General features: G+C 33.7%; 2 protein-coding genes and 1 pseudogene across 4 annotated transcripts; 2 read left to right on the top strand and 1 right to left on the bottom strand.

The window, feature by feature from the left end:
- The first annotated feature begins 2,124 nt into the window (after window positions 1–2,124).
- Window positions 2,125–7,627, top strand: LOC142618597 (uncharacterized). Of its 3 annotated transcripts, XM_075791539.1 has the most exons (11): window positions 2,125–2,438; window positions 2,568–2,685; window positions 2,787–2,847; window positions 3,232–3,302; window positions 4,058–4,122; window positions 4,513–4,557; window positions 4,657–4,737; window positions 4,983–5,050; window positions 6,226–6,277; window positions 6,668–6,828; window positions 7,080–7,627. In XM_075791539.1, the coding sequence occupies exons 2-11, from the start codon at window positions 2,577–2,579 to the stop codon at window positions 7,150–7,152; spliced, it is 786 nt and encodes a 261-aa protein (XP_075647654.1). In that variant the 5' UTR covers window positions 2,125–2,438; window positions 2,568–2,576; the 3' UTR covers window positions 7,153–7,627. The 3 variants fall into 3 exon arrangements, with proteins under 3 accessions (XP_075647654.1, XP_075647655.1, XP_075647653.1); XM_075791540.1 differs by having other exon boundaries at window positions 2,125–2,685; window positions 6,229–6,277; XM_075791538.1 differs by having other exon boundaries at window positions 2,125–2,685.
- Window positions 7,628–8,458: 831 nt separating this feature from the next.
- On the bottom strand, window positions 8,459–15,145 carry LOC142621076 (exocyst complex component EXO84B-like; annotated as a pseudogene).
- A 3,340-nt stretch (window positions 15,146–18,485) lies between these two features.
- On the top strand, window positions 18,486–21,582 carry LOC142620984 (hyoscyamine 6-dioxygenase-like). The gene is made up of 4 exons (XM_075794301.1): window positions 18,486–18,753; window positions 19,772–20,022; window positions 20,135–20,453; window positions 21,220–21,582. Exons 1-4 carry the CDS (start codon window positions 18,553–18,555, stop codon window positions 21,469–21,471), a joined length of 1,023 nt encoding a protein of 340 aa, XP_075650416.1. The 5' UTR covers window positions 18,486–18,552; the 3' UTR covers window positions 21,472–21,582.
- Window positions 21,583–24,195: the final 2,613 nt, after the last annotated feature.

The following is a 24,195-nucleotide window of genomic DNA, read 5'->3' as shown; positions in this document are numbered from 1 at the left end:
TAGCCAAAGTACAATGAAATGAAAAACTTACATCTATGGGTGCTAAGCCCATGGGCAAGTGTTTTTTTTTGTAAGCTTAGGACCAAGTCCTCAACTCACTAGACAACGAAGTGTTACCAAACAGTGAAAAGTCTTATCTGCAAAAGAGCGAGCACGTTGGACGTGGTCTAAGAAAAATTTGGTCAAAGAGGGTCATCTTACAGCTGAAAAAAATGGAGTCAGGCAAGTATAATGAAAGGAGTAAGACAAGCAATAGAAAATAACGTACCCTTTGAACGAAAATGACCCATCTCACCAGTGTAGGGAGAGAATGGGTCCCCAACCTAAAACCCAAAGATGAAGAAGAACTTTGTCTTTCACCTCCTATTGATAAGGGAAGGGATCTAATTAACCTACAACTAGAACTTCTAGTTGAAAACTGATAAAAACCTAAAGATTGACTTATTTCAGAGGGCTTATAACAGTATAGGAACTCATCTAGAGTACGAGGGCGGTTTCCATCAAAGACCTCTCTATAACACCTGCATGAATACAATGAGCCTCCATGCATTGGGATTGAGTTGGTTTAGACCTATACCTAGCCTATGGAGAATCTCCCTAGCAAAGGCATTAAGAGGCAACCTAAGACCCCATAATAGGTAGGCCTCATATATACCAACCCCTAACTTTGGGGGTACAACACCATTCACTTGGAATCCCTAGACGATGGTTAAGATCATCAAGAATCTGATAAATACCCTTAAGAGAGTTAAGTTTTTTCTCTTCTGTTTTGGAGGGAATGCCTATGGCACTACTATATAGAACGTCCTCCTCCTCACTTGGGGTAGGGGTGGACGCTTGAATGCTGGTGGACAGACCAACAGATGACCTTGATGCCGTCCTTCGTCTTAAATCGTCCTTCATTTGAAGAACTACTCTCGCTACTACTACTCCCACCACTATTACCACTACTATTACTCTCATCATGATACTCATCTATCTCTCATCCCTATCACTAGACGAGGACACTATAATCTCAGCCATTTGTAAAAATGCTAACGAGAGAAGGAGGATACCTAATTCTAGATGAAGATGACTAAGGACGGAAGGGAACTCCTAGACGAGGCGCAGGACGACTGATGTCAGAGAAGAAAATATGGAAAATGTGAAAGGGTAGGAAAACAATTGTGCTATTTATAGGTAGCAAGGTGGGACACTGAAACGACATGAGCTAACCAGAGTGCACCACATGGCAATATTTCTAAAAAATGAAACGACGCGGCTTGTGAACCTTTAAAATTGGGCAACATGTCAACATCTAAAGCACATGATCCTAAACCACCTTGGCATGCCACTTGGACATCTTTCAACCAATAAAGAATCACCATGCGTGAAGGCACCAACGGTATGGATGACACAAGGATAGGGGGCAACTGATGGGATCCAAACCAAATATAGTTTGTCCATGATGGTCGTCCATGACCAAATCATGTCTAGAGGGTTTTACAAGAAAAGAAGCCCAATAGAAGCACCCCAAGCATGAAGAAGGTCCCTCCATAAGATATTGCAACTGTCTAAATCAGGATGGTCATCCATAGTTAATAATGGTACAGACGACTAGAGATGGTCGTCTATAACTCACGAGGGTATGGACGACCATACAACACTTAATAAATTCTAGAGAAAATTCTTTGAGAGCTCTATCCAATCACACCACGATATGTCATTCCAAAACGTGGGGAGGATTCCCCGAAATTCGCTTTATTTTCTCTATTAACTCCATACATCTCCCATGATGATAGTGGAACCAAACAAGGAGACTCACTTCTAACTCTCAATAAAAGGATCGAGTCTCATCTAATGAAGGTAAGTTCTATTATTCACAGTTTTCAATCTCTATGTTCTAAAGATAAAACTGACTTAACTGTCGGAGAGATTTTAGCTGGGTTACATTGGTCACCCTTGACAGTCTTGACTCCTTTATTTCTTTCCAAGTCATTAAACCATCATTGTATTTCAGAACCTTTCAATCTATTGATTTTTGAGCATCAACGAAATACACACACACACACACACATATATATATATATATATATATATATTTTTTTTTTTTTGAAAAAAAGTGCCAAGAGACCCTTGAATTTTGGGTAGTGACCGGTACAACTTCACCCCTGCCAAATAGAGCACCGTTTAGCCTGCTGTTTAAGTGACTAACGGCATTATCATGTGAGACGCACGTGCAGTAGAGAGAGAAAAACTAGATTCCACCAAAGAGAAACTGAGGAGAGAGAGAGAGAGGCTGCCGCATCGTGGGTCGGCCCCCGTTCGTGGCATTCGCCGCCGGTATCTCCGTTCGTGGCATTCGCCGCCGGTATCTCCGTTTGTAGTCAACCGCTGTTCGTTGCATATACCTCTGTTACCGCGGATCTAGGCCACCGTATAGCAAAGGCGTCTCAACGGTAGGAGTTTCCTCAGTGCCCATGAGGTGTTTGACAAAAGTCCTCACTGATAAGAAAGTTGAAGAAATTATTATTTCTTTGAATTAGATCACAAGGTCCAATTAACATTGCGCTTGGAAAATTTTTGAGGGAAATAAAATGGCGTGGGTATTGATTGTTGCTTCTCTGGTAGTGCTCTGGGTAGCATCTCTCTGTAAAATTCTCTACACATCAAGCTCACCTTCCCGGAACTCATTCTTGACTACTGGTGGGTTATTCACACAACCATTATTTGCTTGATTTCTCTTTTCTATATATTGATTGGTTAGTAAGTCTATGTGTTAATGCTTTTTCTGTCATGAAAACTAGGTGGGGCTTTTCAGAAAAGGAATGTCTTGCTGGTTGTTGCTCACCCAGATGATGAGTCGATGTAAACTTTCTTCAATTCTTGATTTTTTAACTCCAATTCTGCTCTAATGATTGATTTACTTTTTTTTTGTTGGGTTTTTGTTTTAGTTTTAATAAATGCGTTGCTATATTGTTGTATCAATGTATGCTTTCAATTAAACACCAACGATGATGTTACCACTATTTGTAATGATTGCTTGATTTCTTCACATATTTCATTTACTTGAAAGATCAAGTGTTGGGTATTTTTTTTTTGACAGACAAATTTTGCTTTTTGTTGTCCAAGTCACTTAATATACTGCAATATTTTATTTTATTTTATTTTATTTTTGCTGTTTGAATTGATGAATTGTCCTTGTTTATGTGATTTTACGTTGCATTGAAACATTTTGCAACATTTCTGCAGGTTCTTTTCTCCAACAATAAGCTACATTACTTCTAGAGGGCATAATCTGCACATATTGTGCTTATCAATCGGTAATACTCTTTCATCAATGCATGATTTGTTCATATTGGTCTTTTAGATCAAGATACACTTGCTAGCGTAACTACTTTATTTTGGGTATTTGAATTCACCAGCAATATCTGTATAGAATAAAAAAAATAAAAAATTTCACTATCTCAAAATTGTGGCATTTGCATGGCGGATGAAATAGGAGCTTGAAACTAACAGACTCCCTTTTAGTTGGTATTGAAGTTTTCTTGTCTCTAGCTGATAAGACAACCTTCTTATTTCAAACATTTCTTCTTTAGTGTTCAAGATGTCCTTTATAAAAGGCACTTTTTTGAGCCTTGCTGATTTTATATCCTAACTACAGGAGGTTTGCAGTGTACTCTGTCAATCTTGATTGTAAATTATACCATGGATGCTGTTTGAATTGCAATTTATGCATGGAAATGCCTTCCTGCTTTCCCACAATGTCTTAGACTAATCTAGCTAAGTCTATTTGCTTGAGTGGAATTAGAGTCTCCCTTTAGTATTTTTCCTTTCTTGTTAATTCCATGTTTTGGTTTTATTCTAGTTCTCTCTGTCATGTGGGTACTTAGTTTTTTTAGTTTGTTCTACAAATTATCGAAACAATAGGTGCAATTGTAAAGCCTCTATAACTCCTGTTTCATGTATAATTCCTACAGACAATTGACGTGGGGTACCATTGAATCATCTCTACTGATGTTTTCAGTGTATCCTATCCTGGATATTTCTCTTTTACTTATTTTCATTTATTTTGTAGGTGATGCCGATGGCAAAGGGAATATAAGAAAAGAGGAGCTCTATCAAGCTTGTGCAATTCTCAAGGTGAGTTTCTAGGTACGATTTAAAATTTACTTAGAATGCCAATTCAAGACAACAAATATTAGTATGAAGTTTCCAACTAAAACCCAAGCTTCTCTATACATGCCTGTCAGCCTAATGTTCAAGTTATATTCTAGTGCCAACTTTCTCTGCCATTCCATTAATTCATGTTGAGGGCCTACATAACAGATAACTTCATTATTCTTTTCTTGTAACTCTAGTAAAAGATTTTCACCTTCTCTCTTGACCATCCTTTGAACATTTGGTCTTGGGGATACTGAGATAGCAACATAACCAACATACATCAAAACAAAAAGAATGTTGGTAGTCAGAATTTCTTGTTGGCATTGATTTTTGATTGTATAACTATAACATGTGAAATTTTATATGCAGGTTCCACTTCAACAAGTGAAGACTCTGGACCATCCTGAGTTGCAGGTTCTACTCCAATAAGTTCATGGAAGAACGTATATATCTTTGTATTGTTTAAAATGCTATTTGAGGCAGCAGCTATAATTTGACAAGGTGTAATTTTAGGATGGTTTTGGCAGGGTTTGGAACCATACTTTATTGGCTAAGATTATTGAAGAGGAAATTAATAGTCATGGCATTGACTTGGTGAGATTGTTTTTCCTGATAGTGATAAACATTATCATTTCATCATTTCTTATTTATTTATTTATTTTGGATGAGTTCCTATCTTCAGTTCTATTGTGGTTTCTGGGATTGTTAATTTTTATGTGTTGGGGTTCTGAAGTCCTTGACTTTTCAGGGCGATGCTACAAGCTTGAAAGGCTCTGTTTTGTATCACAAATTTGTGGTACCTCCTCTAAGATCTCATTTTTCATGTGGGCATTTTGCAGATTATTACTTTCGATAGATATGGTGTTTCAGGTCATTGTAATCATTGTGATGTGCATTATGGAGTACGGTAAATTGAATTTTGATTTATTTATTTACAATTATCTACTTTTTATAATTTATAAAAAAATAAAATATAAATAAAAATCTACTTTTCATAACTGTAAGATGTTTAGCCTTTACATTAATCTGGCCTATAACTTAATAGCTATTAGTATTGTTGACAAGCACTAGCACCTAAAATACCTTTTATGCAGGTCTATTTCACTACCCCTTTTAATCATGCATATCTGGACATAGTTGTCTAAATTGTATTGTGGATTTAATAGCAGACTCGTAAAATGTAGAAGAAGCTGTTATAAATTATTTCTAAGCTGGATTTATTGTGCCTTATATGATTGCAATAACATCTACTATTTATTGTCTAGTCAGTCGATCACTTACATGTTCTTGTTATAGTTGTCTTAAACTGAGTCAAGCATTAATATTCACTTAGTATTCCTAAATATTGCACTTTCTGGTTCTATCTGTCAATAGAACCTCTTCCCCGATCTCTTGCGGAAAGCAAGGTAGCTCACCCCGCTCAACTGCTTGCTGCTTGAGAGCATGAGAGTGGTTCTTGCTCCAATTCTCAGGCGTCAGGCCTGTCTGCAGCTGTATTATACCAACTATCACTTCTGGTTCTGGACCCTAGTCATTACAAAAATAAAAGGAAATGAAATTTCTTTACTGTACTGTGATTGCTGAAAATTGATCAGTTTAAACTAGAATTTGGCATGTGGAATGCATCTTATCTGGCCCAAATTGTACAAAAGTTGATTGAAGCCCTCACAACCAAATGATACAACCTGGTAATGTAAACCTGTAAGCTATGGCTGTGAGGTATAATTGAGTCTGAGAGTCCAAGCAACCAAACCAACCACAGTTTTCTTGATCAGTAGCAAAGGTTTTACATTGATGAGAAGAATCTTCCTAAAAATTTTGCACCATGATAACAGCATGAGGTTGGGATTGGTAATTTACACACACTCCTTGGGTCTTGAACCAGTACATCTATCAGAATGAGGGGATATTTTAGTTAAATGTCATTGGCACGAGGCAAATTATGTATCCACATTAGATGAATTTAGCCAGTTACTGAATATTAGCAAATTACCATTTACAGTATGGCTGCTTTGATGATTATGTTATTATGACAAAAATACAATATGTTTTGAGATTTATTTATTTATTTATGTTTGCAAGCAGCAAGCTCTTGCGCGATACTCCACAAGGAAATATTGAGGCCTGGGAACTTGTACGTTTTCTTTTCTTCAGTTTTAGTTTAATTATACCAATAAAAAAGGTTCTATTTTTATTATAATGTTTGATGCATCTTGATTAACACTGCCAATTTATGTTGTTGAAAATACCTTGCTTTCGATGATTATAATTATTATTCTATTCAAATATTAAAATGCATCCATAGTTTTATATGATTGTGTCGTTATGAACTTTTCATAGACAACATGATGGGTTGGTTTAAATTTTTTTTCAATTTGATACAGAATAACTAACGAGTCTGCTGAGCAAATTTGTAGATGAAGACTTTATACACTTTTTGTTTTGACCTAAAGTGACATGTTACTCTTCTTTGGGGCTTCTTGCTCAAAATATCATACATGTGGTTTTTTTTCATTGTTCTCAGGTCAGTACCAACATATTACGCAAGTATATTGGTCCGGTTGATATCTGGTTTTCCATTTTAGATGCCATGCAGCACTCAGGTGAAGTGATGCATTGCTTGCTAAATGAGCATCCCCAGAAGAGCTTCCTTGCAATGGCACAACACTCAAGCCAGTGGGTTTGGTATGTATTTATTCTTGTATTTTCACCAGAAGAAGGAAACCTTTTTTGTCATGAGATGTTTTCAACCAAAGTCATCTTTGTCTATTTGTTTACTTTCTCAACCTTTCTCAGCTTTTGATTGTCAAGCTGATATCTTCATCAATCATAAAATATTCAGGACTTATGATCTTTTTAATTAGACATATTTCTAGATAAATGTACCAATGAACCATGTTTATTTCTTTCAAAAAAGGTTCTTTTTATTTCTGCAGGTTCCGCAAGCTTTTTGTAGCATTTTCCAGTTATACCTATGTGAACATGCTTAGAAGGATCGAGTGTATGTGAAGTTACAGGATTGGAGAATATATGGATAATGAGGTCTGTTTTGAATATGAGTATCATCGGTAATGTTTTGTATTTATCCATGGATATATCGCCAATTTTATACATGCATTTGAATGTGCTCCATGTGCATCAGTCTCTTTTCTAGCACAATTTTTAACAATTGAATAGGAGGCTCTTCAGTCAGGACTCAGGTGCACAGTGCCAGGCAACTGCATTTTGTCATATTTTTACTGAAATATCCCATCCTCTTTGAATGACTGGGGTGAACAAAAAACAGGGGAGAAAAAGAAGAATTTCATGAACAAATTCTGCACTATGTTTAGGTTACTTGAAATAGTTTGGTTGTATCTGTGGATTACTAATCGCATAAAACTCTGTGTTGGCATGCTTGGTTTTTGTTTTTGGTTTTGGAAAATGTATAGGATTAATTTTGATTTGTGCTAATTTCTGAGCGACTCAAAATAATGCTTCTTCATCACTGCGTCCATGATTTCTCTCCTTTTAAGCACGTCTATTTTTCACATTAGACAGTGAGATCCCACGGTTCACTTAAATTAAGCGGTTTTTCTTTTTCTGTCAAATTTTATACATTTTTATTAATTCCCTCAAGCATTGCATGGGGATACTATTAAAAATGTGGTGAATATTTGGCCTCTCTTTCTCATACGTTATTGTGTACAAATTGGAGTACTATTATTTCAACTTTGTCATGTACCTGGATGAGGCACTACCTACTCTGCTTACTGATTCAAAAGTTACGGCTTCATACTCATGCATTGATGCAGAGGGATCTTGAATTTTGGTCAGTTCTCACATTCTGTGTCTAGAGCCACAAAGAGTCCCTGTGCTCTCTCTCACTTTTCTCTCCCACTGTGGTGCTGACAAACTTGGGATCTTTTTCTCTCATCAGAGAATAGAGATGGTCAGCTGTTCTATGAAAACAAATCAAGGAATCAAGCCTTTAAATTACAGTTTAACATCCCCATCTCATAAATCTTTCAACTGTTGATGAAATTGTATGAAGATTGAAAATTTAGAGGTTATTATTATTATTATTATTAGTACTACTATTACTAGTACTAGTACCACTACTACTACTACTACTACTACTATACCTTTTTGTCTTCCTCAAAATCATCTCAATCTTCTTCTTCCTTAGCAAATGGAGATGAGAGTAAGATTGAACTAGTTTCAAAATTTTAGAAACTAACATGGTTTAGGAACTGAAATAGTAATTTAGCCAATTAAAGAAAAGAAATATATATGTTTTTTTTAGGAAAGTGCATTTGCTATATGCATATGGCGCAATTTCAAAATTCATATCAGATAATCAAGATTCTGAAATGTTAGGTTTGATAAAAACTAGTCTGCAAAACCTGACTAGTCAAGTCTCGCTCACCAAATAAATAACTGTTACAGAAAAGCAACTTTAACAGAAACTTCTGAATCTCTGATGTACTACTTTCATCATCCCCCGAGTCCATAAAATTTTTCAAATAACTCCTACCATCATCCTGAAGAGAGTCACTTCCATAGTCAGATTGGTTTTCAAGCAGTTTCTCTTCACGAATACCAATAGAATAGTTGTTTGGAGGTATAATTCCTTTTTCGATCTCTAGGAGTTTTGTTATTGCTTCACTAACAACGTTTATAGCCCATCCATCTTCATCGACATCTCTGCTAAGAGAAAACAAGACCCCATCTTTTATTAGGGACTTAATTTGGCTTTCTCAAATAACAAAGTAGGCAGCAGTTAATGAAAATCATTTTAAAGGTGTAGTTTCTAGTTGTCTATAAAGCCCAATGGTTTCCTGACCTCATATTGCAGCATGAATGCTAGTTTATTACTGTAATGGTGCAGCTGTGTGCTTATTCTCTACTGTTTAAGGTGTCTCAGCCTCTCTTATGCAACAGCTCAGTGTTTGTTGGCTTACAGAAATCTTGAATAAACTTACAAGTGACTACAGGGGTTTTTGTCATAAGATGGAAATGTTCCTAAATGTTGGAGCTTTAACAAATTAAAAATGAAATAACTTAATGCAGAACGGAAGCCTATATAATATATACTCGCATGATGAGAGTAGTCCGAATGGTAATGAAGTTATCATGGCTGACTGTAAGGAAGGTTTGAAGAGGATTCCAAGGGTCAAAATTCAGCATTGCTTTAGGGAAGCTAATAAATGCGCCGACGCGCTTGCTAGAAGAGGCGCGGTTAGTCCTCATGATTTTGTTGTTTTTCAATTTCCTCCAGCTGATGTGGCCTTGCTGGCTAGTCTTGATGCAGCTGGTACATTGTATGAGCGTCTTTGCTCTAATGTTTCTCTTAGTTAGTTTTGCTTAATGTTATTGCCTGATTACCAAAAAAAAAAAAAAAAAATATACTCGCATGATGAATGTAATATTTGTGTGTGCATGTGCGCGCACTGTGCATGAATGTTCAAACTTATACAGTCATGGCTGAAAATATTATATTAGACTTTAACTACATTAAAGGAAAAAGAGACAATAAAATCAACTCATGAGCTCCTTTTCATTATTCAACAAAGTACTGTAAAGTATCAAACTGCATCAGCACCTACCCATCAGGATTCAGTCCAGCTGAGGCAAAGGCTGATCTCATATAAGTTACAAGAACCAAGGTATTGTTGGAGAAATATCCTCCACGCATCGCGATTTCCTCCAGAAAATGCATGTCCAAAACAAACTGTTCTAGGAACAACATTATTGAAATAATTTTAGTGGATGAATCGGTATCATGGCAAAAGATTAGTATAAATTTCCTTACGGATTAAAACCCCTCGTCACATCATCATAAAGCCGAAGAAAACTCAGGTTCTCCAGCTAATTTCACGTGCAAGCCAACCAAAAAATTGGGAAGGGACAGACATGGGGAGCCATTTAGTGTTTAGCTATGTAAGTTCAAAAGTACAGTGACAAGATTGCCTCCAACATGAAACTAAATCATACTATATAGAAACTAGGAAATGAAAAAAGGAGTTGATTTTCTCAAAAAAAGAAAAGAAAAACGGAGTTGATGTCAAACTTTAATTTAACTTAAGCTAATGGATTAGTGTTCTAAATAAAGTCTCTCTCACCTCTGAGAAATTGTACTCTAAGGGAACAGGGTGGTTCTACAAATTCACCTAAAAAGATTTAAACAATATTTCCCTCCATATTCATTGTGTAGTCTAAATTTTGACTTACATTGAAAAGATTAACGAAGACACATGGTATTAAATATGTCTAGAAAGGTATCCCTGGCCACTTCTAAATTTTAAATTAAATCTTCCGTTTAAGTATCAGTATCATAGATATTAAGCATACATCAAAAATTTTAAAATAGGGTTCAATGCAAGGGTGTAGGAATTAAAAAGAGGAAAGAGTTTAATTTATGTCTTAACAATACAAGGGTGAACCCCTATAGTTGTACAAGCTCATGGTGTAGAATTGGGTAGAACAATTAATAAGAGAAGCAAATCCTGATGCTCCAACTGGGATATCACTGTGAAAAAGGTTTTAAATGGTGAGGGAAGGATTGATATTGTTATCACATACACTCAGGAGAAGAAACCCTTTAATGGACATGAAATTCTGTGCATCCAAAATATATACTTTTTTTATATTGCAAGTTACACATGCACCCCATTGATTTTGAACCCAACCTCAATGTCCACCCATTCTTGTGGGAGGAGAAAGTGCCATTTGTGAGTTTAAGTGCTCAAAACTTGCAAAGCATCCAAGCAAGAAGGTGAAGCAGATCAGCAGATAAAAGAGGGCAAAGGAAGTCAAGTAAGTCAAGTATGCACAAAACTGCAAGCAAATTTCGGAATAATAATTGTATATGGTGAAAATAAACGTAAATCTTAAAAAGATAAATCTGTCATCAATTCTCTAAGCAGTACTCAAAGGGAGAAAAAAGAAAAGAAAAGAGAAATATATACCCTCTTGAAATTGTCAGGATGTTGGGCAGAAAAATTCTCTTCACTAGTTGCCCAGATTGCTTTGTTGTTGGATATCCAAACATATATGGCCTCTATTAGTTTTCTCAAAAGTTCCATCAACCAATCAACTTCAATAACACCATCGTCAGCAAGTTTTTCTAATTTCCTCAGTTCTAAGAATAGTGCCTGATCATATCACACCAAAAATTGAAAACCATATAAGTAGCAATTATGTAGAGAAGCAATTGTGTCTCTTCAAAAGATACAGGTAACAGCTGTCTACTTTTTGATCAGGTCCTTTTCAATAAATTTTTTTACTCATGAGGTTTTAATTTTGAAATTATGCTGATCTTTATAGATGTTCTTCAAAAATAAAGGGTTACGTGAAAGGCAACAGAGGGCATCAGATCATGTTGATCATCAATGCAAGTTTCTGGAGTATTTGTGGAGCCAGTTTCCAGCAACATCATTCTATGTATAAATTTCTGGCAGAAACAGTCTCTGAGCTGACTGGAAGCCTCTTGAATAAACAATATACAACTATCGAGTTCCTCCAGTTGACCACCAACTAAATGGCTTCTCACTGGCTCAGAATTGATATGACTAATGCTCCCAAATATATCTTCAATGATGATAGAGAAGAACTGTTATAGTGTTGATAGATTCACTAGAATAGAGACCTGTTGAGGCAGTGACTCTGCCAAATTGATTCTTGAACCATTTTTTTCAGCAGCAATTTTTTCACAGGTGATGGCTCTTTCAAGTATGATAGTATATTCCACAAAAAGCTTCATAAGTCCACTGAGGATTGAACCTTCCATTTGAAGGGCAAGTAGAGGTGAAACATCCTCTATGATAGCGTGAAGAGAGGAAAGGATATATGTAGGAGCTAGTCATACCTATAAGGCAAATATGACTAAGAAAAAGAGCATGTTTTATTTAATATACATACAAAATGGTCATATTTGGCTTCCCATTCAACAACAATTGTCATTTCACAATTACAAATCCTTACAGTGAAAAAAGTCAAGCACTAACATGACCTTGACTTCTTTATGTGTAACTAATTAGCATTTAAATGCTAATTTGTTCGGATGAGCTTATTTTCATCTTAAAATAGAATGTAAAACTTTTTGAAGCACCACATTTTACAAGGTAGAACTGTATAAACTCATCTAAACACACTAAACGAACGAACAGCTAAGGTTGGTTTTTTTTTTTTTTTTTTTTTTTGAGGAAAAACTAACAGCTAAGGTGATTGTTTGGTTGAATGTAATAATTTTCGTTTTGAATTTGAAACCCCTTTCAGGTCTTATTGAAGAAAACAGAAGAATAAAGTGCTTCTTACATTCATGAAAATTAGTAAATTGCAAATAATGAAAATAGCTTTGAAGCCATTATTATAGCTGACAGTTAAGGAATTTACTTAACAGGTCTTTCCAAGAACAATAGATATATTAGTTGTGTGCTTTGAAACCTACGGCAGTTTTTATTGCTTGGTGAGAATTACTATTGTGGCATTGACAAACAAAAGAATGAAATTGTATTAAATGAAACTCTTATAAGTTATGTATTTATATTACTCTAAGTTAAACTCAAAGCATAGGATAATGTATGCAGCCATAGCAAGGTCACTGCACGCATAGTTCTAATGGTTTTGATTCTTATACCATTAGGTTTCAATCTTAGAATTTATACTTTCTTGGCTTTACTTTTCAAGCTAAACTAACAAGAAATAAACAAACCTGTAACAGTGTTACAAACTTACGGCCGCTGCTAGTGAGCAAGCAATTTTCTGGTTGTTGCCCAACAGCCATAGAAGAGCATCCTTCATTTACTATTCCTGATACAAGATATCTACCCAAAACCCAAGAGTCAGTTGCTGCAAAGATACCAATAACTTTCTTATAGTGTTCTATATGTTTTTGTAGAATCTCTTCCACACAAGGACGAATATTCTCGATCAGTTGAGGCCACAACTCTAATTTCTGAGTTTCTAACAAAGAGCAAAACAACATTGCAAACTGCACAGCTTCTACCACTGTGGATAATCTTCCATTTATTTCTGAAAAGGACTTGACATATTTATTAAAGCAAACAGCAAATACTTTGGTTTCTTCACAGGCCCACTGAATAAGTTCTGAAGCATAAGGAAAAGCTTCCCCATGTAACATTATGAAGCTCCTTGAGGCTTGAGAAATCATAGAAAACACAAATTTTGCAAGCTCCCTAATGTAAAGCCCATATAAATATGTTTTTGAACACCACAAATCATGTACTCCAGTGGCAATACGTAAATGGTAATATTCAAGCAATAATCGAGTTGCAAGATGACTGTCACCAAGTCTGCAAAGTCCATCTAGTGCCATTGGAAGTTCTGGTGCAGCTGTTCTTGGGTTTTCAGCCACCAGCGTCAACTGGTGTGTAAGCATGGCCTGCCTCTCACAAATTACAGAGTTATATAACATTAACACATCTGATGGAGTATTTCCTTCAAACTTCAGCCTCTGAAAATTTTCATCCTCCAAGTCCATAATGTCCAGAGCTTCATCTATCTTGTTTTCTGATAAGAGAAGATCCAGGGTTTCTGAAACATCATTAATGAGAGCATCTAACTCACTTGGCTGAGGTGAATCAATGCAAGCAGGTTCTTCTATAATTCATTCTATTTTATCTTCAGAAAAAAATTCTAGATAGATGCCATCTACTAGTTCCTTTACAAGCTTTTTTTGGGTTAAAACATGGTTTTTCAGTTTCACAAGTTCATTCTCAACACCTTCTATTTCTTCGAATACTCTGCACATGTAAATAGCATATCTCACCAATACTTGCTTAAAAATCACCACCTCAATTCATCATATTCAAGTAACTATAATGACTTTGTAAATGATTTAATTGTGATTAATGCTATGGTTATTACAAACTTTTAGCTCAATTTTGTTACATATTAACAAACATATGTGGTGGTGCCTAGTGTAACGTATGGCACCCATGGTGCAAGCCAAATTCAACAAAGCTGGATAAGCGTGGCATGACATCTTTACTAGTCACACCAATTTGCTTATAGTAACCTATAATGACAAAGCCTTCTTTCAACCCATTACCGATTTACCGTTGATAGCATTAAATCACATGAGTTATTAAAGGCGGAAATATCATTTTGGCACTTTTTCTTTTCAATTTGGACTTTACTGTCATCTCAATAGATGAAATTGAAAATAACATAGACCAAATTGATGACGACCCAAAATACAGGGAACAAAATATTGTTTTTGCTAATATTTAAATAAGTCACGTTATAATTAAATATAGGTCATTTGACCAAAAATACCCGGTGAAATGATATGCTTAGTCCACCCCAAAACTTTGAGAATTCTTTATTGTTGTTTCTGTATAATCAAACAAGGAATAATAACCAAATTTGGCTAAAGAATGTTACCTAACAAAGGCTGAATAATTAGAAATGATGTTTCTTTGAAACTCTTCATTCGACGCCGCCTTTAGTTCGATTAGCTCCGAACAAAGATGCATAATACCCTAAAAATACCGAAAACGCAACAAACAAAGCAAAACTAATCATTTACATTTTTTTTTTCTTTCTTTCCATAAAATTTTCTCGGTAACCAAACAGTGGTGTACGATTAGATTTAGACCTTTCCAGTCATGGATTGGAGTTCGTCATCGTCGTCACGGTCGGTGGAGACGGAGAAGAAGTCGGGGCTGGTGTGAGACTGCGTTTGGTTTTCCATGTCTCGGAATCGGAATCTTCTGGTCGAGGTGGAAGGAGATTCCATGGAAAATGGATTCGCGAGAAACAAACAGGAAAGCAGAATTCCAATTCCAAGCGATAAAGAAGAAGAAGAAGAAGAAGAAGAAGAAGTGAGAATGAGTTAATATTATTTTGGCAGTGTTTTTTGGATGTCTCTGTCGTCGTTTTGTGATTCCATTTGCCGTTTTGTCAATTTGTGAAAGCTAAAAGCTTTGGTTTCTTCGTTGCCCCAAATCAATCTATATGAGAACAACGGTTTCTGTCTTTCTCTTTCAGTTTTATATATACCTTTGGCGCCCGCGCCAATTTGCCTAGCGTACGGCGTCGTTTGATTTTTATTTATATATATATATATATATGAGAAAATATACTGTTAATCCTCAAAATTTATATGTTGAGATCTTTTGGTCCTATAAAGTTTCAAAAGTAAGTACTATTTTTTTTTTTTAAGAACTCAAAAGTAAGTACTATTAGTCCTTTCTGTTCGCTTTTGTAAGTTTTTTTTTTTTCAATAAATTAAAGGGTCCCATAAGTCTAGGTACTTGATTGTTATATTAATTTAGGTACTATTAGTCATTTTTGTTCGCTTTTGTAAGTTTTTTTTTTTGTTCAATAAATTAAAGGGTCCCATAAGTTTAGGGACTTAACTATTATTCTAATCCAATTCTAGTGATTTATGTGTAATATAGTGGGGTGGAAGAGTAAATATATAAAATTGTAAGTAAAGAGTTCTCGCTTATAATTCTCTTACCTTCAGGGGCAATTGCAATGTATTGACAAACGATATTGCAATTTGTAGATATAATTTTTTATTTTTTAGAAATAGAGTTTCCTAGTTAAGAGCTTCTCCAATATGTTCTCTAAAACTAATTTTGGAGAACAAACACACCAAAAACTCATTCCAACAACTTCACTAAAAGAAAAACTTTTCCAAATTTTTTTTGAAGTTGATACGGTTGTTCTCTTTATCTAGAGCAAAGTTTTCAGATCCAGACTGTTCATTGAACTGTAAAAAGAAGATGTTTAAGGTTTTTGAGGTCGAACCGGGGTCGAACCGTGATGATGTCATAATTAATTAAAGTCTAAATATAGATATTAAATTAATGAAACTAGCAAAATTGACTAATATATCTATATATGTGACGAAAATCTAATAATTTTTAAGCATATATTTAATAAATAAATAAGAAAGTTAATAAAATAAAATAATAATCATGAAAATATTAAAATTTATGATTAATTTTTGAAGTAAAGTTGAATATCTTTGAAGGATTTTAATTATAATTTTGTTTATTCCTTATAAGAGATGGATAATTTAATTAAGTAGAATAAAATTGTGTTAAATTGTTTAAAAAAAAGAAAGAAATTTGCTAAGGGGTTGGACTGTGTGGTCCAACCTTGATTTTAGGGGTTCATAGAATTGCCACATATGCCCAGTTTTCTATGCTTAAAAAACCGATTTTCCATCCGATTCTCGGTTTTTATGGCCTGACCTCCCGGTTCGGTCCGGATATGAAAACCTTGATCTAGAGAAGATTGTAGCAACTCCAAATGGATTTTTCTACTTAAAAAAATCACACAACTCAATAAAAAAAAAAAAAAAATTCTTTCTCTCTCCTTTCACCATGGCTACAAACACAACAATCCTTTCTCTCAAACATCTCTAGAGTCAAGCATAATCAAAATACAAACTTAAAAACATAATCTTAAAATTAATCAAATCATAACAATAAAAGCAAAAAAAGAAAAAAAGACACAAGCCATCTAACCCATCTGGGCTGCGTTGGGGAGGAAGACGAGTGGCGGAGGCGTAGCGGAAGGCGCGGCACAGAGAGCAGAGCAGAAGGCGCGGCAGAGCGGAGCCATCTAACCCATCTGTTCTTTCTCTCTCTACCTCTTTCTTTGTTTCTTATCACAAAGAGAGAGAGCTAGAGAATGTTTTGGAAACAAGTAGAAAAAGAAAAAGAAAGTAGAAAAAGAGAGAGCTGGAGAAAGAAAGAAAGAGGGAGGTTCTGGAATCAAGTGGAAAGGAGAGAAAAAAAGGAGAGGGTGAAGATATATGGGTATACGTGTGTGGTGGAGAAAAAACAAGAAAAAAGAAAAAGAAAAAAAGGGAAACCTATAAATGAAAGAAAGGAAAAATAATATAAAGAATAAGAAATGACAATTTAGAAATGCTACCACAATATTTTCACAATAAATATTAAGTAACATATTGTTATTAACTAATATTGGTGAGTAAAAATATAATTTCAGTGGTGGGCTAAAATTAGAACTAGTAACAACTTTCCATATAAGATTTTGTTATGATTCTTGTGAAAGTATTGCAAAAAATATTGTGGATGTAACACTTTTTGTTGAAAAATATAATTGTTGAGAATGAATAGAGGAAGAAAAAATAAAGATTAAAAAAGAATAAAGAATAAATGAAAAAATAATATTTAAATGAGATGGAGAAAGGATAGAGAATCTATTGGGAGGTGTATTTGAAAAAGTGGGTAGTTAAAAGGTAAATGTCACTGTTCATTATCCAAATAATACAAAAATTTAGACAAGCTGCTGGAAATGTTCTAAGTCCATAGCATTCTAAAGGTATTAACTGACTCTACTTTGAAGATTGAAATCCTTAAGGATTCGAAGTACTCTTCTCTAGGGCTTTACCAAAAGTCTTATAAATAAGATAGATGACATTGGTGGTTGGCCTTCAAAACAATTGTGCAGAATTACTATAGTTTGCAAAACCCGCGTCGTAAGAATCCATGATTATGTGGTGTAACAATTTTGTTATTGTTGTAAATAGTAATCCTTATTAGAACACACACAAAAATAGTAATACTAGTATTTTAAAGCGGATGTATAACACATTATATAATCTAAATACAACTACAAAAGTTGTTTTAAATTATATGAACACAGGGGTGGAGCCAGAAATTTTTGTTTGGGAGGGCCAAATTGTGGCACTAATATATTTATCAAACAAATTTGATATCAAACTTTATCAAACAAGTTTGATATCAAACTTTATCAAATATTTAATAGATATAGGAGCACATTTTATAATAAAAAATAGAATTGTGAAAAATAAAGTTATATCTTTATAACTATTAGACCAATTATTTTTTTAAGAGCATTATTAGACTAATTCAAATATTTGGAGGGGTCAACTTTTATTTTTATAGAATAAATTTTGAAAATATTAAAATAATTATATATATTTATAAAATTTTCAAAAATGGGGGGGGGGGGCCGCCTCCCACTCTTCAATATAGCTCTGTGCCCCCTATAGATAAGTGGAGTCGTTGAATGCAATAGTTGATTTGAAACCTAACTTGAGACAATTGATAGAAAATTAGATTAGATTAAATTAATCCTTTGAATTTTAGTTAATTAGTATAGATTAATTTGATAAACCATTGACTGATTAATTTAAAAAAGATACAAGCAACTTGTTCATTTCTTTTTATTAAATCTATTTTAGTAGCAAGTTGTTCAAGATATATAGGAGGAATATAATATGCCTGCCGAAATTTTCAACGTTGAAGTTGACTAAAAGAAAACATTAATGTTTTCTTTTTGTCAACTTCAACATGGAAACTTTTTGATAAAAGAGTTGTTTATGGTTAAATTTCACTTCACAGTTCACACCATAGACATATTTTCTTCCTTACTTACAGATCTGAGTTGTAAGTGATGGAGGATCTTCTTGTTTCAAGCTGGTGTAATGATCGAGCTGTGCCAGAAACGTATATATTCCCACCGGAACAAAGACCAGGGAAGCTTATTGATGTTCCTGTAGGCAACAATATTCCAGTGGTTGATCTTGGGGTTCATGATCAGACTCAGATAATTCAACAAATTTTTGAAGCTGGCCAAGACTTTGGATTCTTTCAGGTTCTACCACATATTTTTTTCTTTGAGATGATGATTTATTCCTAGTGGATTCTTGGCATCAAACATGAACAACTTTTGGCTACTTTTTCCTATCCATATAAAAATTGTGTTCTATGAATGATGATTTGTACCATCTGGTAGAGGCAGGCGCCATCCAGTCCCCGGGTTCTCCAAAATTTTCCCTTTCCCCCATTATTTTATTATAATAAATGTTTAGATTAGTTCAAAATTTTATATATATCCCCTTCATTTTTAGTAAAAAAAAGGGTCTCATTTTTTTTTGTGCTTACAATTCCTCTTTTTGACTTTTTTTTTTTTAACCAAAGAAAAAAAAGGGATTAGTAACTAGTCCATGTGTTTACTACTCTTAACCCACTTAAACTCTGTTATACCATTTGAGTATTTAAAGGCTAAAGCATATATTTATTTAAAAAGAAAAGTAAAAAAATCTATTTTGTATTTTTTTTCTTTTTTAAAACAAACACTTTTTTATTTTGCATTCAAAGGAATTGTGTGTGTATATATAAATATATATACACATATATATATGTGTGTGTATTTTAATTAGAAGAAAATGTGCTATAATTTTTATGGTTAAAAGTTTGGGACATCTTCTACTTTGTAATCCTTAACATTTAGGAGTATTACTTTAAAAAAGTGACATTTATTTTTTCAATTTATTTTAAATTAACTGAATTGTGTACATTTTCTTTAAAACTATTGTCATACTCTAATATGTAATATTTTGAATAAAAAAAAAAAAAACTTGAATTGAATAAAATTTTAAAGAAAAATTATACGTAACTGCAGGAAAGAAAATATTTGTTTTTTTTTTTATTCTATAAAATTTTCTTTATACAAGAAAATAATAATGATAATAAAGCATATTAAGTATAAATGTTTTAACCAATAAATGTGTGTATATATATGTGTGCGTGTGTGTATTATTCTGTGAATTTAAAAATTATAAATATATTTAGACTGAACCTTGAAAAACATTTTCTGGCTAAACAAATAGGTGATCAACCATGGAGTCCCTAACCACTTAATGGATGATGCCATGAGTGTTTTTAAGGAGTTTCATGCAATGTCTGGCAAGGACAAAACAATTGAATGCTCAAAGGACCCCAATAAGAGCTGCTCCGTCTACACAGGCAGTCAAAATTATGCAAAAGAAAAGTTCCACCTCTGGAGGGATGGATTGTTACACCTTTGTAATCCTCAAGAAAAATACATCCAATTTTGGCCTGAAAAACCAACTAGATATCGGTAAAGCCTCATAGTCATAGACATGTAAACTTGTTCTATTATGCTATCGAACCTTCTTCACATATAGAACATAAATGAACTACATCATGATGTTTCGTGTAACCTTTTACAGAGAAGTTGTTGGGCCATATACAACTGAAGTAAGGAAGTTGGGGTTTAGAATTTTGGAGTTCATTTCCCAAGGCTTGGGAATCAGCCCTGGTCATTTTAGCAGTGGACTTGCTGAAAATCCAATACTGTTGGTCAATCACTATCCACCATGCCCAGACCCAAGTTTAACCTTGGGACAGGGCAAACATACAGACCCTAGCATCATCAATATTCTTCTTCAAAGTGAAGTATATGGACTTCAAGTCTTCAAGGATAAGGAATGGATTGGTGTCAAACCTATTCCTTATGCTTTTGTGGTTAACATAGGTTATCCTTTGCAGGTACGCACATATATCTTCACAAGCTCTTGGTATATGTAATGCACTTGGTTTGTTTTTGGGAAGGATATACTAGCTTATTTGTAACTGCAAGATGTTTAATTAGTGAAAATTAGTTGATAATCCATTTGATTTGTGGCACTTCACCACGTTGATTTTGAATTATGAAGGCGTTAGGTAAATAATTGTTGGGTAATACATTATTGTGTAATAATCAATCTATGTTATTTACACGATTATGGAAAGCTTTATTAATAGGAAGTCTTTTAAATTTGGGATATCATATAAATTGTAACAAATAGTATCCTATAAATTGTAACAAATAGAAAACCACCTTAAAACTTCAAGGTACCTACACTTTGCACTCCAAATTATAAAAACTTGTAATTACAACTCAATTGTAACAAACTTTGCAAATTGCATCCCATAGCCTGATTGACGATTAAAATTAATAATCATACCTGAATAAAATGTGCAAGTTACATAGACCATAAAAATTTAGTACATGAACCGACTATAAGGGCAAAACATGGAATTTATTTCTTTACAGTCATGTAACTTGCATGCTATCATTAATTTCAACATTCATTCAAGCTATGAGATGCAAATTATCAAGTTTGTTACAATTGGGGTGGTGAATGCAAGATTTCATAGTTTATGGTGCAAAGAGTAAGTACCCCCATAGATTTTGGTAATGAACTTTTTTGTTTTAAAAAATATTATTGTTTCTTAATTATTGCACTTGAAATTGTGCTGCATTGAATTGTAGATTATCTGTAATGGGAAGTTGAAAGGTGCTGAACATCGAGTGGTGACAAATTCAAATTTAGCTCGGACAACTGCTTCCTTCTTTATTAATCCATTAGATGAAATAATTATAGAACCAGCAAAAACTTTGGTTGATGCAAGCAATCCTGCGCTCTATAGGTCCTTGCTATACAAAGACTTTCTTATCAAATATGTAGCTGCCTCCGGCAACACTCGAGCATTAGAGGAGGCTTTTAGTAATAGTACTGAATAGAGGGGGGAGAAACCTATTGTGCTTTATCAATCTATGACCATTTGTATCAACAAGAAAATCTTAATTGGATCATCATAATAAATGTATTTGTCTACTCTTGCACTGATAAAATATGATTATTGTCATTGTCTTTTTTTATTTTTTTATTTTTATGTATTAAATTTTAGTGCCATGAACCTTCTAAAAAAAAAACAGTGTAGTGAACACCAATTGATTAGAGGATTATGAATGCAATGTAGTAATAAATTATGGATTGACAAACTAAATAAAGACATAATTGATTTAGCAAATAATTAAATAAATAAAGGTAGATAATGGTCATATATATATTGTGAGATATAGCTCTCATGTTGAGACACATATGTGCGCAACAAAATGAACTATTACCCAAAACCTTGGTGAGATACTACATTTGATTGCATAGACAGAAGGACCGGAGATGCCTGGAGAACGTAGCTATAAATGCAACTTCTGCTTTGGGGACACAATTGGTTGGTGTTAAGCATAAAAGCGCTGTGAATGAGCACTGCATAGCTACATACACAACATAGCTCAAACAGTAAAATTTCTTTGATAAAATCTTTAGAGGAAAAGCTTCTTGAATACTCGCTTGGAGGAAGTACATAACATAAAATGCAGTATACGACGAAGGGTGTGATTAGTAGAGCATGACAAAGATGTGTACACAGTTTACGACGGTCAGACATTGATGCTGATCTATGAAGAGCATAGATGATAATCAGCATAAGGGCATAAGGCAATACTGCCGGGACCATAGTATATGCTAATTGTAGCTAACACCATTAGTTATGGTGTGATCAAGTGAGAGAGGTTAGTGTAAAAGTGACGGGTGATCACACCATAATATGGAGCAGTCTCACTTATGCAATAACCTCCACTTGGTGGATGATGTTGCTTTACTAACATTTCAATAGAATTTATATTTAACATTAAGTTAGTTACTTTGTTCGTTTCGAATGGTTTGTTTTGTATTCTATTTTAAGATGTTCCAAAATATTGTAATTTACTAATTTTTCTATTATGCCCTTACCTGTTTTTGGGATAATTTAAAAAGACAAAAGAAAAATCTCAGCATACGCATTGTAGTAATTAGGAGTAATTTTTTTAGATTTCATTTAAATGATAAGATTGAATTTGAAAGCAAGACAGTAGTGTTGTTATTGTATTATGAGTATATTTTTTAGGTTTGATTTGATGTGATTTTTTGAAAAGAATATCCAATAATCCAACACTAACCGTGAAAACCCTTCTAATCAAGATTGAATTTGAAAACCCTTCATTTAAATGATAAGATTGAATTTGAAAGCAAGACAGTAGTGTTGGTATTGTATTATGAGTATATTTTTTAGGTTTGATTTGATGTGATTTTTTGAAAAGAATATCCAATAATCCAACACTAACTGTGAAAACCCTTCTAATCAAGTCTTAGTTTGTAAATAAAAAAAAAAAAAAAAATCCAAAATAGGTTTATTCCAACCGGTAACTTTGTATTTTAAATTTTTGATAATTACTTTAAAAAAAAGGGAAAATTTTTATGACTTTTTCAAGGGTAATTTTAAAAAGATGAGACAATAAATGATATTTTCTTGAAAAATTAGATTTTTTTTAACAGGACATTGGTAGATTATTCTCTCTGTCTCTCTAGTATTGTGTTGGTAATTTCCATCCTAACGGGACTACCATCGACACCAATAGAACCAACAGTTACAAACCCCTTGAACCAAAAGGTAAATCTCAGATCTCTCTCTCTCTCTTTCACTGTGTTCCTTTCTTTCTTTCATTTCCACAGGAGACAGAGTCCACTGAAATCAAAGAGAACTGGTAATGAAATGAACACCAAATATGCATATCATGAACCATGGCTATCCAATGCACCCATTTCAAGGCCCTTGTCGTTGTTGGAAACCAATTGTTTAATTTTGAGCAGTTTCTAAGCGAGATTCATAATTTTTAAGAACCCATATCATTTTTTTCATCAAGGAATCAGGTTATATATATAGATATATTTCTAAAATTATATGTCCTGCTTTTTTTTTAAATTGTAAAAGAGTTGTGATTTCGTGTGAAGTGTGGTAGTGGTTTGTTTTTTTTTTTTTTCTTCGGTCTGCTGATTTGAGTTTTTTTTTAATAAATATATATATATATATTTATTTATTATTATACAATTATTTTTAATAATTCAATAGTTATAAATCATAATGAGGAGGGCGACATTTGAACTCCGGATGTCCCTCTTAAAAATACCAAAAGTTGCTAATTAGTTGAGCTACAAAGACTCTTTGCTATTTGAGTTTGTTTTGAGTTGGGGAGAAATTAATGAGTAAATGGTATTTTGGTCTTATCCAAAATATCAAAATTAAAATTGTCAAATTTCTTTTTTCTCCCTATAAAAAATTTGGAAAACGTTTAGCTCCAAATTAACAAGTTTAGGAGTTATCTCATTCAATAATCTATGTGGTGATTTATAGTTTATAATATTATTTATATATATTATTTGAATAAGTCACATGACTCGTTAAAAAATTCATTTGACTAAAGCTATATATGTATCCTTTCTTATAATCTGATTTGAAGTTAAACCTTTTTCCTAAAACTTGGAATCATAGTTAGTAAAATATGGCACTTGTTTAATACAGTAAATATATGGACAGATATAATTCAGTGTATTTTAAAAAATACATTTAAAAAATTTGGAATAAAAAT

The sequence above is a fragment of the Castanea sativa genome, chromosome 12, assembly GCF_040712315.1.
Source record: "Castanea sativa cultivar Marrone di Chiusa Pesio chromosome 12, ASM4071231v1".
In the NCBI taxonomy this organism is placed as follows: domain Eukaryota; kingdom Viridiplantae; phylum Streptophyta; class Magnoliopsida; order Fagales; family Fagaceae; genus Castanea; species Castanea sativa.
The sequence above is the reverse complement of the archived record's forward strand: the minus strand, read 5'-3'. Positions and strand labels throughout refer to the sequence as shown.

Coding starts and splice junctions, on each gene's coding strand:
- LOC142620984 (XM_075794301.1), top strand. CDS start 18,553: ATGGAGGATCTTCTTGTTTCAAGCTGGTGTAATGATCGAGCTGTGCCA. Junction 20,023..20,134: donor GAAAAACCAACTAGATATCG/GTAAAGCCTCAT, acceptor AACCTTTTACAG/AGAAGTTGTTGGGCCATATA. Junction 20,454..21,219: donor ACATAGGTTATCCTTTGCAG/GTACGCACATAT, acceptor ATTGAATTGTAG/ATTATCTGTAATGGGAAGTT.
- LOC142618597 (XM_075791539.1), top strand. CDS start 2,577: ATGGCGTGGGTATTGATTGTTGCTTCTCTGGTAGTGCTCTGGGTAGCA. Junction 3,303..4,057: donor CATATTGTGCTTATCAATCG/GTAATACTCTTT, acceptor TTTATTTTGTAG/GTGATGCCGATGGCAAAGGG. Junction 4,123..4,512: donor AAGCTTGTGCAATTCTCAAG/GTGAGTTTCTAG, acceptor TTTTATATGCAG/GTTCCACTTCAACAAGTGAA.